The sequence below is a fragment of the Salvelinus namaycush genome, chromosome 3 (genome assembly GCF_016432855.1).
Source record: "Salvelinus namaycush isolate Seneca chromosome 3, SaNama_1.0, whole genome shotgun sequence".
In the NCBI taxonomy this organism is placed as follows: domain Eukaryota; kingdom Metazoa; phylum Chordata; class Actinopteri; order Salmoniformes; family Salmonidae; genus Salvelinus; species Salvelinus namaycush.
In genome coordinates this window covers 86,359,959-86,376,892 of record NC_052309.1, presented here as the reverse complement: position 1 = coordinate 86,376,892, position 16,934 = coordinate 86,359,959, and the positions used below count along the sequence as shown (strand labels likewise).

Sequence of the window (16,934 nt, the reverse complement as noted above, 5' to 3'; positions counted from 1 at the left end):
TAGAACATTTTTCCTGAAATACCATCCTTAAAGCCTGGGACATGTTCAGCTGGGCACAATATTGTAGAATGAATGTTATATACATAGTCTTCCTTGACAAAGAAATGCAGGTGTGGTCCCCTTCTGCACGTTGAATGCATTTTAATGAAATTGCTGAGAACACTCATACTTGCTGACCAAAAGATTGAGTTTTCAGAACATTTATCTTAAGTAGTCACTTTAAATTTGTACTTTAATATTGAACAATTTCTCAGACTCACTACCCACTTGGCAATGTTTTAATTTAACACATTTTGCATTAAAGTAAAATTAATTTTGGATTTAGAAGTTAAATCTTTTACCTAAATCCTTTATTTGATATCTAGACATTGAACTGACATCTGGGCCGAGTGGGTAGACTATATCGATAACCGTTCAGAATATTTTTGAATATAACTAGGTGAGCCAGTTAAGAACAAATTCTTAATTACAGTGACTGCCTAACCCGGACAATGCTGGGCCAATTGTGCGCCACCCAATCGCGGCCGGTTGTGAATCAGCCTGGAATCGAACCAGGGTCTGTAGTGCTGCCTCTAGCACAGATGCAGTGCCTTCAGACCGCTGCGCCACTCGGGAGCCCCAATACATGCATATTCGTCTCCTTTTCAGCACCAATTGGTAATATGCAAATACTCAATTGTATATGTAAGGTTTGGAAAGTTTTTAAAAGTAAACTGGTTTAGACTATATTGGTGAAATAAAAATACTGTTCTGGATTGACCATGTCTAAAAGTAATGGACTATTGTTTCTCTTATTTGAGCTGTTCTTGCAATAATATGGCCTTGGTCTTTAACCAAATAGATATATCTTCTGTATACCACCCCTACCTTGTCACAACACAACTGATTGGCCCAAACACATTAAGAAGGAAAGAAATTACACAAATTAACTTTTAACAAGGCACACTTGTTAATTGAATTGCATTCCAGGCGACTACCTCATGGAGCTGGTTGAGAGAATGCCAAGAGTGTGCAAAGCTGTCATCAAGGCAAAGGGTTGCTACGTTGAAGAATCTCAAATATAAGATATATTTTTATTTGTTTAACACTTTTTTTGGTTACTACATGATTCCATATGTTATTTCATAGTTTTGATCTCTTCACTATTATTCTATAATGTAGAAAATAGTAAAAATAAAGAAAAACCCTTGAATGAGTAGGTGTTCTAAAACATTTGACTAGTAGTGTAGGCCATCTAAATATGTGAAAAGAGGGGCCTTGGGGAATAAACCCCTGCTTTACTGTACTGTGCTCTACTGTACCCTACTCTACTGTTCTCTACTCTACTGTACTGTGCTCTGCTGTACCCTACGGTATTGTGCTCTAAGGCTGTACGTTTGTTTATGTGTAACTCTGTGTTATTGTTTTTGTCGCACTGCTTTGCTTTATCGCAGTTGTAAATGAGAACTTGTTCTCAACTGGCCTACCTGGTTAAATAAAGGTGAAATAAAAATAAAATAAGTAAGGCACTGTGCTGTAACGTTCTCTACTGTTCTCTACTGTACTCTACTGTACTGTGCTCTACTATACTGTACTCTACTATACTATACTGTACCCTACTCTACTGTATTGCACTCTATTGCACTGTACCCTACTCTACTGTACTGTACTGTACCCTACTGTACTGTACTCTACTATACTATACTGTAGCCTACTCTACTGTGCTCTACTATACCCTACTCTACTGTTCTCTACTGTACTGTACTATACTGTGCTCTACTGTACTATACTGTACCCTATTCTACTGTTCTTTACAGTACTATACTGTACCCTAGTCTACTGTTCTCTAGTTGGGTGCTAGGGAATTCAGGTAAATATTTCAAATATGCAGTAAGTGTGTGAATAATATTCTGTGTATTCCTATCGGAAGACATGTGTGCAGAAAGTTTGGTAAAAATAGGATACAAATTAGTCATTTTTTTTAACACCAATTTTCACAACTTCTGCAGAATGACCCATATACTGTTAATATGTAATTAAAAGTTAAAGGTCCATTAACAGTCTAGCCTATGTCATCACTATGTGTTAATTTCATGAAATTTGAATTAAAGAAGACAATGTGTAAAGTAACTTTGTAAAAAATACTTTGAAGTACTACTTCAGTATACAGTATTTATACTATTACTCAAGTAGTATTTTACTTGGTTACTTCCATGTTGTATGAAGGTATCTTTACTTTTACTCAATGACAACTGGGTAGCCTACTTTATCTACCACTGGGCCTAGGTAGCCTAGCCAATTAAAGTTAATATAAACCAAAGTTGATCAAGTTCACATTTTCTCTTAACACAAATACATTGGTTCAGGCTATAAATACATAATGTTCCCACTTTGTTTCCCCTGGCCAGATGGGGACAGGGCGTATAGAGGCCTACAGTTGATCAGACTGATACTGCAGGTCAGATCACTAATGTTTAGGTGTAGGGCTGCTACACATTTCTCTAAAGAGTTTTTGCTTGTGTCTTTCGGGAGTGAGTTATTTTCTGTTTGCTAAAATAATACCTTATGGAAGTGGAATGCGTGCTCTGCTTTCTATAGACGTGTGCCATGCCTGACCAGCGATTTCTGGGAATCTGATTGGACACAGAGGTGGCAGTGGCACCACAGGTCCCAGATTGTTGGGGCCATTTTTTGTCTCCTGATGGTAACCAGGTAACAGTTTGGAACCTAGTTGTAGCAGGGACCTTAATCTTGTGAAAATTGTCCCGTATGGATTGGGCCAAAATAAAAATGTTTCTAACAGAAGAACTATAAAAAGGATATGCAAGACATGGTAGCAATTGGAAAGGAACACCAAAGGTGAGGACAAAACAGTTCACCTGACACAAGACTGAATCCAAACATTACACTGTTCAATTTATGTGCATTTTACATTTACTGTGCTATTTACAGCATTTGTCAATAACTACATCTGAAAATACTGTAAACATTCAGTAACATAAATAAGAATATTCATTCACAATTTGGATTAGCTGCAAGATAAGAAAAAACGATTACAAGGGTTTTGAGTGAGAGGTCCAACTGGTGTCTCCAAGTGGCAACAGAACTCTCCAACTGTAAAACGTTACTAAATAATTTCAATGCTCTATTATGACTCAAGGAAAGAGCCTTAAACTATCATGTGCTTTTTTGAGCGCTCTTAGCTTTGCCATTGAGGAACTGAATCAAGCACACTTGTAGTTTCCAATCCCAAAACATTCCATTATAAATCGCAATCTGGGTTAGGTGGGTGGGCATCATTTGAAAGGTATTCTATTGCCAACAAGGCAGTGTTAGCCCAGCTAGCACATAACGTTCTGAGAACCATTTGCTTCTTAGAGCTTGGTGTGAGTGAGGTCGTCCTATGGCTATTTTGCATAAAATCTTCCCACAATGCAGGCCCATCATTAAGGGTGGGCCCTTAAGTGTTCTCGTCCACCGTACCTTACTTCCTTGCCTGTCCAAATAAAATATTAAAATATTGATAATTTATTTGACAGAGATGCATGCAGATAGAAAGATGTATCTGATGTTGTCTGGACAAAAATAGTATGGCATGTCATACTATTTCTGGCCAGACAGCATCAGATACATGGGTCACATACAGTAAGACAGAGTGGCGCTGTTTTGCTCACACAGATGTTTTCTATGGTACGATAGATTCAGCAGAGAGGAAGAGAAGAAGTGAGAGGACACACTCTCGCAAAAAGATCTGTGCAGAATGAGCACAATGCGTTTCTATGGGCAGTATATGTAGACCTAAGCTTGTCGCATGCCTTCCTGACTTTGGAACGACTCCCATTGTTAGGGCGGAGACATGAGCATCTCGTCATTATAACAGATATCTGGTTTCAGTGCAGTTGCGAATTGGAAAGGAAAGTTGGTGGGTGCACAGAGCACTTGCTGGATTCCGCTAAAGTAAATGTATGTTTTGCCAAAATTATATAATTACACCTGTCTAAATAAAATAATTCAAAATACTTCACCAGAGACCATGACTTAACCATAGAGTATCATTAGCTTCTTAAAAAAAAAATATCTCTGCATTGTTTCAAATTACAAGTGCGTAGGCCATGCCTATTTTATTGGGAAGACCGAAATTGTGTTAGCACGCGTGGCAATAGAAATACTTGATTATTGATTTGTGGCTGTCAGTGAAAAGCAACTAAAATATGTGTTTTGAGTATAATTTAAAATATTGAGATGAAGAAGGGGAGGGGTGTGTGGCGAAGATATGGCGCGATTCAGTCCAGAATGCATGCACTCAGTTCTCCAGAAATGTGCTCAGCTCTCCCAACAATTCTTGCACATTCATTGTTTCATTGTGTGAATTGTTTGCCCTTTGTTAATTTTGATAAATTCTCCATTACATATGTACCAGTAGGCCCAGTAATTGTACTGTTAATACCCATCGTTTGGTTACATAGATTTATGTTAATGCAGGTATTAATTACATTCATTTACCGTTCTCAATCTCCGAGTGGAAACATTATTTGCAGAGTTCAACCTGCTACACTTTATTTCATAACCATCATTTACGAGTTTTGTCATTTTTTTCATTTACCTTTGTTAGGAGCGCTCCGTGTGCGCAATGAGCATGTGTCTGGTTTCTCTGTCCAGATAATGTTGAGTGAGCGCGCACCTGAGCGTGCATAAAAGTAAGCCTAAATGACCTGCTGTGGGCAAATGTAGGAAAGTGCCCATTAGGGGATATCGGAATTCTGATTGTCTTAACTCACCACGTCCACCACTAATAAGCTGAGCTTCTCAGTATTTGTTTCTTCACCTCACACAGTAGACCTGAGTCAACGAAGCCTGTTTTAAAAAAAAAACATCCATTACAAATAATAATAGTTCCTCACAGTATTTGAAAAATCTTTTCAACACCCGATAATCACAGAGCCTCGATGTGAAAGAGCAAAATATCATGATCTGATTATCCCATATCTCCAGTGGAAACGAAATTTAAAAAAAGCTGTCTGTCCCGAGCTCACTGGTTCAGAATAGGTTTATTCTAGTTGATACAATGTTGACAGTTCACTAGGAACAGCTTCGGCCCAGACCCAGTTGATTGATTTGATAGCTTACAATGTTGCAGTTAACCAGCGATGGCTCAAGACAGATAGAAAGGGGGGCAGACAGGCAGAGAAGATAGATTAATGTGATTGAAAGAACCTGCATTTTCATCAGGATATTTTCTTCTGTTTTTATTTGTTGGGTTTAGGATTATGTATTTGACTTAGTTGAAGACTGTATAGGCCTAATTCTGCATTGGCCTATAGGCTATCTCTGAGTTCCATGCGTTAATTTATTTAGCGACCAATGCATGGATCACGGTGTATCAATGTGTCCATATGGCAGAGGCTGGTACTCTTGCATTAGGTGAATTTTAATTCTGAGTTTATGATTAACCAAGTAAAAACATTGAGAAAAACAAAAAGGTTATTATTGAAATGAAACTGTTCAACGGAATGCTGTTATAAAAATAATCAACTGGTCGGCAGATCGGTAGAAATAGTAGGATAAATTGTAAGCTCCCCAAAATTGAAACTGACGAGCGGCCTATGGTCTTTACTCTTACACCCATTAAAAATGTGTGCCTGCATATAGAAATCAAATGCCCTTCCAACTGATTCCTTCTAGCGCTGGCCCTGCCACAACTTTATGGGAATGGTGCAGGATACCCAGCTAGCACATAACGTTCTGAGAACCATATGTTTCTTAGGTGGGAATTTCAGTACTTCTGCATAACGTTTCCTACAGGTTTGCTCATGGTTCTATTAAAGTAATGTTCTCCGATTGTTCAGGGAACATTAAGAAACAACGTTCTTCTGTGGGAATTGTAGTACTTCAACATAACATTTCCTACAGGTTTCCTCATGGTTCTATATAAAGTCATGTTCTCAGCACATTTAGAAAACTTTCTATAAAAACCACAAGAAAACATTGGTAACGCTCAAAGAACGTTCTAAGAATGTTATTTAAAAACATATACATTCTGTTCTCAGCGTCAACAAAAACTTTATCTATCCTGTGTGTGTGTTCAGGTGTATTGCCCGCACCCACTAATTGTCCACACCTGATCCCCCTTTGAAATGGGGTCTGTTTGAATATACTAAAATGAACGGCTTTGTATGAGTTAAAAATACATGGAATGCTAGCTCCATCTTGGTGATGCAGTGGACTAATTCCATGGATAGAGAACAGAGCATGTGAGCGGAGCTGGAGCGTTCTCAAATCTGACTGAAGCGCAGAGCAAGTTGCCCAAAGGCTGGAGCATCGGCCTTCTCGCCGCCTACAATTTCGCTCCAGTACCACTCCAGTACCGCTCACTTCACGAGCTCAGTGCATGCCTGGCCCAGCATGCATTTGTAGGCTACTTGTGTGCTGCTTTAGCCCCTTGCTTTAGCTACTGTCATGGAGTTCACTAAATATTTTCATAAAGAAACACAAAGGTTTGAAATCAAGGTGACTTACAAAGATGAGGACCAAGAGCAAGAGAGGGAGTGTGGTGATGTAGTGTCCACAACTAAAGAAGAGAGGGAGTGTGGTGATGTAGTGTCCACAACTAAAGAAGAGAGGGAGTGTGGTGATGTAGTGTCCACAACTAAAGAAGAGAGGGAGTGAGGTGATGTAGTGTCCTTCAACTAAAGAAGAGAGGGAGTGTGGTGATGTAGTGTCCACAACTAAAGAAGAGAGGGAGTGTGGTGATGTAGTGTCCACTACTAAAGAAGAGAGGGAGTGTGGTGATGTAGTGTCCACAACTAAAGAAGAGAGGGAGTGTGGTGATGTAGTGTCCACAACTAAAGAAGAGAGGGAGTGTGGTGATGTAGTGTCCACAATTAAAGAAGAGAGGGAGTGTGGTGATGTAGTGTCCACAACTAAAGAAGAGAGGGAGTGTGGTGATGTAGTGTCCACAACTAAAGAAGAGAGGGAGTGTGGTGATGTAGTGTCCACAACTAAAGAAGAGAGGGAGTGTGGTGATGTAGTGTCCACAACTAAAGAAGAGAGGGAGTGCGGTGATGTAGTGTCCACAACTAAAGAATCATTGTGAAATCTGAAAAGACATCCCGAAAGCATGATGGTGTACTATGTGCACATTCTAACAGAAAGGAATGGGGAGCTAGCTAAGTGTGTCATTATAGCAAAGTATTTATAAACTAAAATAAGATCTCTTAAAAGTTTTGTTAATTTTTGTTCTATTATCTTTACTATAGGCTATCACTGATTTGGCCCAATAGACCTGACATAGGACCTCTTTCAAGGAGCTTTCCATTTTGATTGGGTTATTCTACCATAAAATCTTCAGGCCAACCTATAAAATAAAAGTTTAAAAAATCTGCATCCCTGCCCAGCCTGGCAAGAGTGGCCCAATAGGTGTTTAGCATCCTCAGTGGCTCTGCAAGGTCTGAGAGGGTATTCTCCACTGCTGGCCTGCTCTACCGGCACCATCACATGAGCCTGAAGCCACAGACTCTGGCCAAACTCGTGTTTCTAAAAGTGAATTCAAAGGCACTGAGCCTAATAAAGCATCTTTTGTTTAATTTGTATTTAATTCTAATAATTCCTGTCTGTCTCCTGACCTATTTAGAGTGTTTATATGCTGTTTAATATGACATGTGGCCTATTTGAAATGATGAGTGCTTCTTACAGTCACCTTTTCATGTTGTTTACTAAAATACTTTTCATTCAAATCATATGGTTTGGTGTCGATACTTCAAAACCAAATAGTAGGTCCAGGTGGTCGTTCAAAATAAATGTTTTTTTGTGATTTTAATGAATGGAGCGAATTTGGAACTGCAGTTTTTTATCCTGTGAGGAGTGTTTTTAGCACTCAATTCCACTCACATGCTCTGATAGAGAACAGAAGATGCCACATTGAAAAATAAATGTGTTTGTATGATTAATGCCCAAGCAAATTAATTTCCCTGTTTCCTTTCTGTGCTTGGTTCAACAGTTAACCCAAACTAAGCTAGCAGTGATTTTAAAAATCGGATGGAAACATGTTCTCAGAATGTTCATTAATTACCTTCAAATAACCTAACATTTGCGTTCTCAGAACGTTAATAAAACCTCCCAGGGCAAATGTTCTCAGAACCTCCCTGCAACCTAAAAAAATCAAATTCCCAGAACAGGTGAAATGTTCACTAACGTTCTCAGACCGTAAAAATGTTTTTTTATTATTAAAAAAAAAAAGTAACGTCAGGAAACATATGGTTTCGTTTCCAGAACCAATGGGAAACCAAAAACTTATATTCCCACAACTTCCAAGGAACCAAATGTGCTAGCTGGGAGGCTTTCAAAGGGCACTTCAGACAAACAGATTGCAATTTTGGTGCGCATAGAATGGAGTCTTGAGTACATTCAAGTGCGTGTTCCATGGCAAATCTTCTGTTCAGGACAACCCAGGGCATAATGCATGTCACCCTAGTAACTGTGGATTAAACATAGAGCTCATGAACGTTGACACTGTAAATGACATGAGTTTTCAAATATGGAAATGTGAAGTGCACATTCGGATTCAAGGTGTGTGGTTTGCTTGTATGACATCAAAGCGGTATTTATTATGATCCTCAAGGCCTCATCTTCCAGAACACATCGACTCCTCTCGATTTAAAGCGTTTCCCTCACTCATACAATATGAATGAAAAAGGAAACCGCACACTGCTCTTGATAGTATCACTGATCTTTAATAAGCTTACGTATCGGCCTCACGGCCTTCGTCAGAGCTTTTGTGATTAAAAATAAATTAGCACCCTTATGTAGACCTAGCCCCACCCACATCCGTTCCACGCATAGAAAGGTGTTGGAATCGAAGGAAAAACAAACAAGTGCTACCAAATATAACAATATGCATTTCATAAATATTCGAATAAAGTGTTTAAATAAGACGTATTAAACACGTCTGTAAAACCGCAATGAGGACATAGCAAGTTTACATTAATCAGTGGGTACATCGTACGAAAAACATCAGAGTAATCTTAAATAGGGACATAATTCATGTTCAAATTCACCACATAACATACATAGGCATTTCACCATTAAGTCCTTTAGGAAATCATGTCTGGAGGGTGAAAATCCCAAAACATTCTCTTTTACTCAGAGTGTTATTAATATCACCTCCCCTGTCTGATATCTTAACTTTCTCTATGCCACAAAATCTAAAGGTAGAAATGTCATGCTTTAGGTCATTAAAATGTACTGCGACTGGATAATCCCTGTCGTTTCTCCTGATTGAACATTTATGTTCACTAATTCTCTGTTTGAGAGAACGAGAGGTTTTACCGACATAGCAGAGCCCACATGGGCATTTAATAATGTAAATAACATGGGTGGTGGAACACGTAATAATGTCATTTATTTGGAACCGTTTTCCTGTGTGTGGGTGGCAGAAATATTCACACTTCATCATATTGTTGCACTGTGCGCATCCTCTGCATTTATAGCTACCATTTGGAAGAGGGTGTAAAAGAGCCCGGCTGATTTTCTTTTGTGGCTGGCAGTTGGCATGAACCAATTTATAGCGTAAATTGCGACCTCTCCTATACACAATAGGTGGTGGATTTTTAAATTCAGCCGGAAAACCTGGGTCCGATGATAAAATATGCCAGTGTTTCTTGATCACATCTCCCACTTTTCGCGAGTTCAAAGTATATGTGGTTGTGAACATTACGGAGTGTACTTTAGCTTTAGCGGGTCTTTTTTGTAGCAGTTCATCTCGTGCCTCTTCTTAGAAACCGAATGCGCATCTCCGCTGCTTTTTCTAGATAATGCTCTGTGGAGGGGCATATACGGTGCAGTCTGAAATACTGGCTTCTAGGAAGTCCTATTTTTAATGGCTCAGGATGGAAGCTGTCCCCCTGTAATATAGTATTTCTGTCCGTTTCTTTTCTATACAGAGTTGTAAACAGGGTTCCATTTGATTTCTCAATCCACACATCGACGTAACGAACACGTTGAGTGTCACATTCAATAGTGAATTTGAGATTGGGGTCAATGTCATTGAGTAGTGCCATACTATCTGACAGCTCTTTTTCCGTTCCTTCCCATATGCAAAAAATGTCGTCAATATATCGATACCACTTCAGGACTTTATTCAAAAATTGATTCTCGTTTTCATTATTAACAAAACGTATTAATTATTAACATAAAAAGACCCACATAGAGGTTAGCATAGCTTGGAGCGAATGTGGAGCCCATCGATGTTCCATTCGTTTGGAGGTAGTATTCATCACCAAACCTCACTCATACAATAACAAATGTGCAAAAGTAGCCCAATTAGCGGGGGATGGGGCATCTTCTTGTTGTACACGGTGCTCAGGAGCATGCTAGTTTTCTGTTCTACCTGATAATGAATTGCATCCACCTGGTGTCCCTGGTCAAAATCAGTCCCTGATTAAAGAGGAACAATTAAAAAATGCAGTGGCACTGGCTTCACGTCGAGGTCCAGAGTTGAGTTTGAGGGGCCTAGGGCAAGTGAACTGACCTGAGCAGTCGGGCAAGTTGAGCCTGCTTGAAAGTTACTCTAGGTGTTTTAAAAAAGGAATTCAAATAGAGCATATCCTAAAACGGATATTTCTGGTTCATCACCATTGTTTAGGCGAAAGACAGACAATTTATGGAATTTATGGCAACCGTGCAAGTTGAGCCTGCTCTGTGGATGTCCCGTTAAACAGGGTATTTTTTTCCAATGCAGTTGCTATGGTTCTGGATTAATAGAACGCTCAGCCTACCGCTGGCTTCGTTCTGACTGTGGGAGGAGCTCACAGCCTGAAATAAAACGGGCTGATTAACAGCGAAGGGAAAACAGATTTCTAGGTGTTTGTCTGGGAACAAATTTGAATGTTCTAGTGTAGTTTACAATTCGACTGTTCTTTAGCTTCTGGAGTAAACATTTTATCTTACACTATAGATATATTTTCCAAAATGACTTGGTCTGTAAGCAGTTGTTTCATCACTCTGGTCGTTTTGTTCCTTTGGCGGATCGAAGACATTGCAGAAGCTTGCAAATGCGCTCCTGTGCATCTTCAACAGGCTTTTTGCAGCGCAGACGTCGGTAAGGCAACTTTGGCAATATTTCTGACTTCTCAGGTTCTCAACTCCGGTCCTCGAGTTACTCCAACGGTACACATTTTTATTGTAACCCTGGACAAGAGCACCTGATTCAACTAATCATCAGGCCCTCAATGAGTTGAATCAGGTGTTTTTGTCCGGGGACACAACAAAATATGTGCTGTTGTGTGTACTCGACGGCTGGAGTTGGCAACCACTGGGCTACTACACTGTATCAATGCGCAACATGCAAACATTTGAAGAATTCTGTGGTCGTTCTAATAATAATAATAACCATGACATAAACATGATCATTGTATTTACATAAGTAGGCAACAGTAAGATGGGCTACAGCCAGGGCTCTCCAACCCTGTTCCCGGAGAGCTGCCATCCTGTAGGTTTTTGAGCCAACCCTAATCTGCACACCTGATTCTAATAATTAGCTGGTTGATGAACTGAATCAGGTTCGTTACAACTGGGTTTGGATTGAAAACCTGCAGGAGGGTAGCTCTCCAGGAACAGGGTTGGAGAGCCCTGGCTGAGACCTCTGCTACACCAAGTGTTATTTGCCTCTAGGCCTACACATAATGCCTACAGTGTATGTATATAGACCAAAATTAAGTTAATATGTTATCTTCCTACATTTAACCCAAGGCACTCAGTTGTAGTGTAGACTTTGTAGTGTATACTATTTTATTTATATCAAATAGTGGTAAGCTACAGATGCCATATCTTAATTTGAGCCAGTTTCACACATCAGGAAAATAATCCTCGAGCAATGTGTATTGTTATGCGGCGTATAATGAATGGATTTTTTTGTTGTAGGGTTTGATATATTCTTCTTTGGGGCAAATCAAGTCTGGCATTTAAGTGGAAATGAATTACTTTAGTTGGCTTTTTAAACCTTGAATACACTACAAGTTTGCAGTTCCTGCAACGGGATGATTAAATTAAGATTTGGCAATTGTATATTACTATTATTGGTCAGTTAATTTCTTATGTGCTCCTTAAAAGGAATGTTCTCAACCTGAATTGTACTTGAATTAAGGAAACACATATATTCTGCACAACCGTGGGCTGTGGCTCCATCTTGAGGTCTGAAACATCTGCCACATGATGTTTTTAGAGTAATGTCCCATAGTTGGTACAGCTCTTAGTAAAAACCTTTTCTACTGTAGTTTCATTAGTTCAGGATGGCTGCAAAACCAACTGTAGTTCCAGTGATGAAGCAACAAGTACATCTATGTGGTGTACTGGTCCTAATGATGATGATAGACAGCTGTGGAATAGAGGGAACTTAACATTACAGGAGTAGTTCATCGGTTTGGCAAGGATTAATCGCTTGAATATCTTCTGAATCAGACTGAAGTGAAGAGGTTGTTGCTGTCAGCACCTTCTACCCAGACAGGTGGGCAGAGGAGGAGCATGTGTCATAAGGTCTGTGTGCCTGTGAAGGCGCTTCAGCAGGCCAGGAATATTCCCCTCTGATTACAGCTGATGGGACGCTCATGTGCCCCAGCACCTGGTTGGCACCTGAACATCTGCAGACCAGACAGGGCAGCATGGTTAAACCAGGCGTGTTGAATTAAAGACAGGGCAGCATAGTTAAACCAGGCGTGTTGAATTAAAAGCAGACGACCAGAGCTAGAAATCTAGGATCTGGAGGGAAAATGGACTCGTCTGTTTAGCCCAAACAGTGTGAACTTATGCGCAAACATTTTTAAGACTGTAATATCTTGGGTCTGTGTCGCTTTCTACGTTCTCTTAGATCTCATAACACCCTGAAATTGTCAGTGTCTTAATGACCATTAAAAGGAAAATAGATTGTCAGTTAAACCACGTTTCTCTCTTCCAGTGATCAGGGCAAAGGTGGTTGGAGTGGAAGTTGTGTCTGGTAACACCAAGTATGACATCCAACAGATCAAGGTATGATCAGACTTTTTATTAAGTGGTTGTTCCTTCCTGCACTGAACATTGAAGCCACCTGAACCCCAGTCTGACAGATGGTCCCAGTTCTCTCCTTTCCCCTGGGCTCCATCCCTTCAGTGTTTGCAGATCTGGGTTGGCATAAACGGTGTAGTTGTGGAGCTTCCACCATATGAAAAGGAGCTTCAGTAGAAATGGCTCATGCCTCTTGCTGGAAAGCACATTATTCAGTTGACGGTCCTACCAGTCCTAGACTATGGTGACATCATCTATGACTGCAGCTGCCATTTCATCAAAGCTTTTAAAAGCAGTTCATCATAATGCACTTTATTACTGGTGATGGGGGTTTGGTTCTCATCACTGTATTCTCTACCAGGAAGTTGGCTGACTCTTTGTCACGTTGGTGGATAAATTGCCAGATTTTTATTTATAAAGCCCTTTTACTAAAACTCTCACTGTACCTAACATTATTACCCACCTTTAGACATTATAGTTACAGCCTGTCTCAGATCAGGGATGTTTAACTCTGGATATTCCATTGGTCGCTACTGAGTTGGATGAATCTGCCTGAAATATTTTTGCCGAACGATCTTCAAAATGTTCTAAATGTGACGTTTATTTGCCTTTAGGGCGACTCAGAATTGATTTTGACTGTTCTGCTTACATTTTGTGTGTTTCTGAAATTCGGGGATCTAAAAAAAAAAATTACACCCTGATAAAAAATGAAGGTTAGATGAAGCAATGTTTTTGATCTACAAACATCAGGATGGGGAATAGGGAGGGAATTAGGAACGACTGCCAGTGCCTGAGAGCTGCAGTCGGTTAGGTTCAAAACTGTATATGTAGATGTTTGACAGATCCTTTGTTCTCTCTTTGTGATTGGCTAGATGTTCAAAGGTCCTGACCGGGTTATCCACGCCGTCTTCACTTCATCCTCTTCAGCCTCGTGTGGTGTGACCCTGGAAACCAACAAGGAGTATCTCTTCACGGGTGTGGTTCTCACTACGTCACCCAAGTTCATTGCTAGCGCCGGTTACACTGCTCAACCTGTGCTTGCAGCATCATGGCCTGTTCTAAACTATTGACTTCATCTCGTACAAGAAATCAAGTGCTTTAGAAAAAATACTTTACTTTTTTTTTTAACCTTTATTTATCTTGGTAAGTCAGTTAAACAAATTCTTGTTTGCAATGACGGCCAAACCCTGACGACGCTGGGCCAACTGTGCGCCGCCCTATGGGACTCCCAATCACGTCCGGATGTGATACAGCCTGGCTCTTCAAGTTACACTTTATAATACCTAATGTTATGAATTTAAATGTTTAATGCTTATAAATGTTTACAACTAATGCATCACTTATTTATTATGATAAATTCTAGTGTTCCAGGCTGCATCGGTATGTCTTCCTGCTCCAGGGTAAAGTTACCCCCAGGGACAGATCTAGGATCTGTTTCCCCCTCCCCCATTTCTAATCTTAACCATTTGTGGGGAAAAAGAGGAAATGGATCTAAGATCAGCATCTGGGGTAAACTTCTACCCCACAGGTTGTTGACTCACTGTCTTCTCTCTGTCTCCAGGCAGGATGAGTACTGATGGCAGTATGCATTTAGTCATGTGTGACTTTATTCAGTATTGGGAGGACTTGAATGGCACACAAAAGAAGAGCTTGACTCGACGCTACCAAAGCGGCTGCGATTGCACGGTGTGTGTGACAGGAATTATAGTCAAATTACTTTACACCACTTTTGTTAAATGTTTACTTTGTCACATTGGCTAAATACAAGAGCTAGATTATTGGGGTAATGATCAGTCAGTGATCTGGATCTTTCTCTCTCCCTGCTCTGATCTACAGATCATCCGCTGCTCTTCCCTCCCCTGTCCCGTCAGTGCCCCAGATGAGTGCCTTTGGACAGACTTGTTGTTGGCCGATGGCCAAAGCGGACCCCAGGCCAAGTACTCTGCCTGTCTCAAGGGGCGTGATTGGTCCTGTGCCTGGTACAGGATGGCTCCATCCAATAAGTAGTTCCTGGATATTGAAGACTCCTAAACTCTACAGGCCTTCCACTCACTGCTCAGTGGCTAAATATGCCTGCAATTTAAAAGCTGGTCACTTCTTGTGCAATAGAAATAAACTACTCCTCAAATATAGTGCTCTAAGTATTCATTTCTTGTGCCATTCATCTGTTTTTAAACTGGAACCAAAGGTGTTATTGAAAATCAAAAGTGATCTCTCTGTTGTTTCTGACTAGAACATTTTTCCTGAAATACCATCCTAAAGCCTGGGGCATGTTCAGCTAGGCACAATATTGTAGAATGAATGTTATATACATAGTCTTCCATGACAAAGAAATGCAGGTGTGGTCCCCTTCTGCACGTTGAATGCATTTTAATGAAATTGCTGAGAACACTCACACTTGCTGACCAAAAGATTGTCTGAGTTTTCAGAACATTTATCTTAAATCGTCTCTTTAAATTGTTCAATATTTTCTCGGACTCACTACCCACTGGGCAATGTCTTTGAAAACTTTTAGCTTCAAAGTGAAACTAATTTTGGATTTATGAAGTTAAATCTTTTACCTAAATCCTTTATTTGATATTTAGACGTTGAACTGACATCTGTGCCGAGTGGGTAGACTACATGGATAACCGTTCAGAATGTTTTTGAAAGCTTTGTAATGTATTTAACTAGGTGAGCCAGTTAAGAACACATTCTTAATTACAATGATGGCCTAACCCGGACAATGCTGGGCCAATTGTGCACCACCCAATCACGGCCAGTTGTGAATCAGGACTAGGGTCTGTAGTGACTCCTCTAGCACAGATGCAGTGCCTTTAGACCGCTGTGCCACTTGTCCCAATACATGCATATTCGTCAACTTTTCAGCACCAATTGGTAATATGCAAATACTCAATTGTATATTTAAGGTTTGGAAAGTTTTTAATAGTAAACTGGTTTAGACTATATTAGTGAGAAATAAAGTGTTCTGGATTGACTGACCATGTCTAAAAGTAATGGACTATCGTTTCTCTTATTTGAGCTGTCCTTGCAATAATATGGACTTGGTCTTTTACCAAATAGATATCTTCTGTATACCACCCCTACCTTGTCACAACACAACTGATTGGCTCAAACGCATTAAGATGGAAAGAAATTCCACAATTTAACTTTTTAGGCACACCTGTTAATTGAAATACTTTCCAGGTGACTACCTCATGAAGCTGGTTGAGAGAATGCCAAGTGTGCAAAGCTGTCATCAAGGCAAAGGGTGGCTACTTCGAAGGATCTCAAATATATTTGTTTAATGCTTTTTTTGGTTACTACATGATTCCATATGTGCTATTTCATAGTTTTGATGTCTTCACTATTCTACAATGTAGAAAATAGTAAAAATAAAGAAAAACCCTGGAATTAGTAGGTGTGTCCAAACTTGACTGGTACTGTACATCTGTCCAAATGAAAGATAGCCAGCTATATGTTAACTCAAAATTGTCCAAACCGAAACGGTCACACCTGCAACAGTTGACACCATAGATATATATATATATATATATATATATATACTGAGTATACCAAACATTATGAACACCTTCCTAATTTTGATTTGCACCCCCCTTTTTCCCCCCTCAGAACAGCCTCAATTCATGTGGGCTTGGACTCTCCTAGGTGTCAAAAGCGTTCCACAGGGATGCTGGCCCATGTTGACTCCAATGCTTCCCACAGTTGTCAAGTTGACTGGGTGTCTTTTGGGAGGTGGACCATTCTTGATGCACACGGGAAACTGTTGAGCATTAAAAACCCAGGAGTGTTGCAGTTCTTGACACAAACCGGTGCGCCTGGCCCCTACTACCATACCCAGTGTAGAGTATTGAGATGCATAGGCAGCAGGGGGGGGTTCCAACCCTCCAAGAGCCCAAACATTGAAATGTATTCTGTTCATT

At 40.1% G+C, this 16,934-nt stretch overlaps 1 protein-coding gene across 1 annotated transcript; it reads left to right on the top strand.

Annotated features, from left to right (window-relative positions):
* The first annotated feature begins 10,834 nt into the window (after positions 1-10,834).
* LOC120044694 (metalloproteinase inhibitor 2-like) lies at positions 10,835-15,018 on the top strand. Its single transcript, XM_038989371.1, has 5 exons — positions 10,835-11,074; positions 12,926-12,996; positions 13,884-13,986; positions 14,573-14,697; positions 14,848-15,018. The coding sequence occupies exons 1-5, from the start codon at positions 10,945-10,947 to the stop codon at positions 15,016-15,018; spliced, it is 600 nt and encodes a 199-aa protein (XP_038845299.1). The 5' UTR covers positions 10,835-10,944.
* The last annotated feature ends 1,916 nt before the right edge of the window (positions 15,019-16,934 follow it).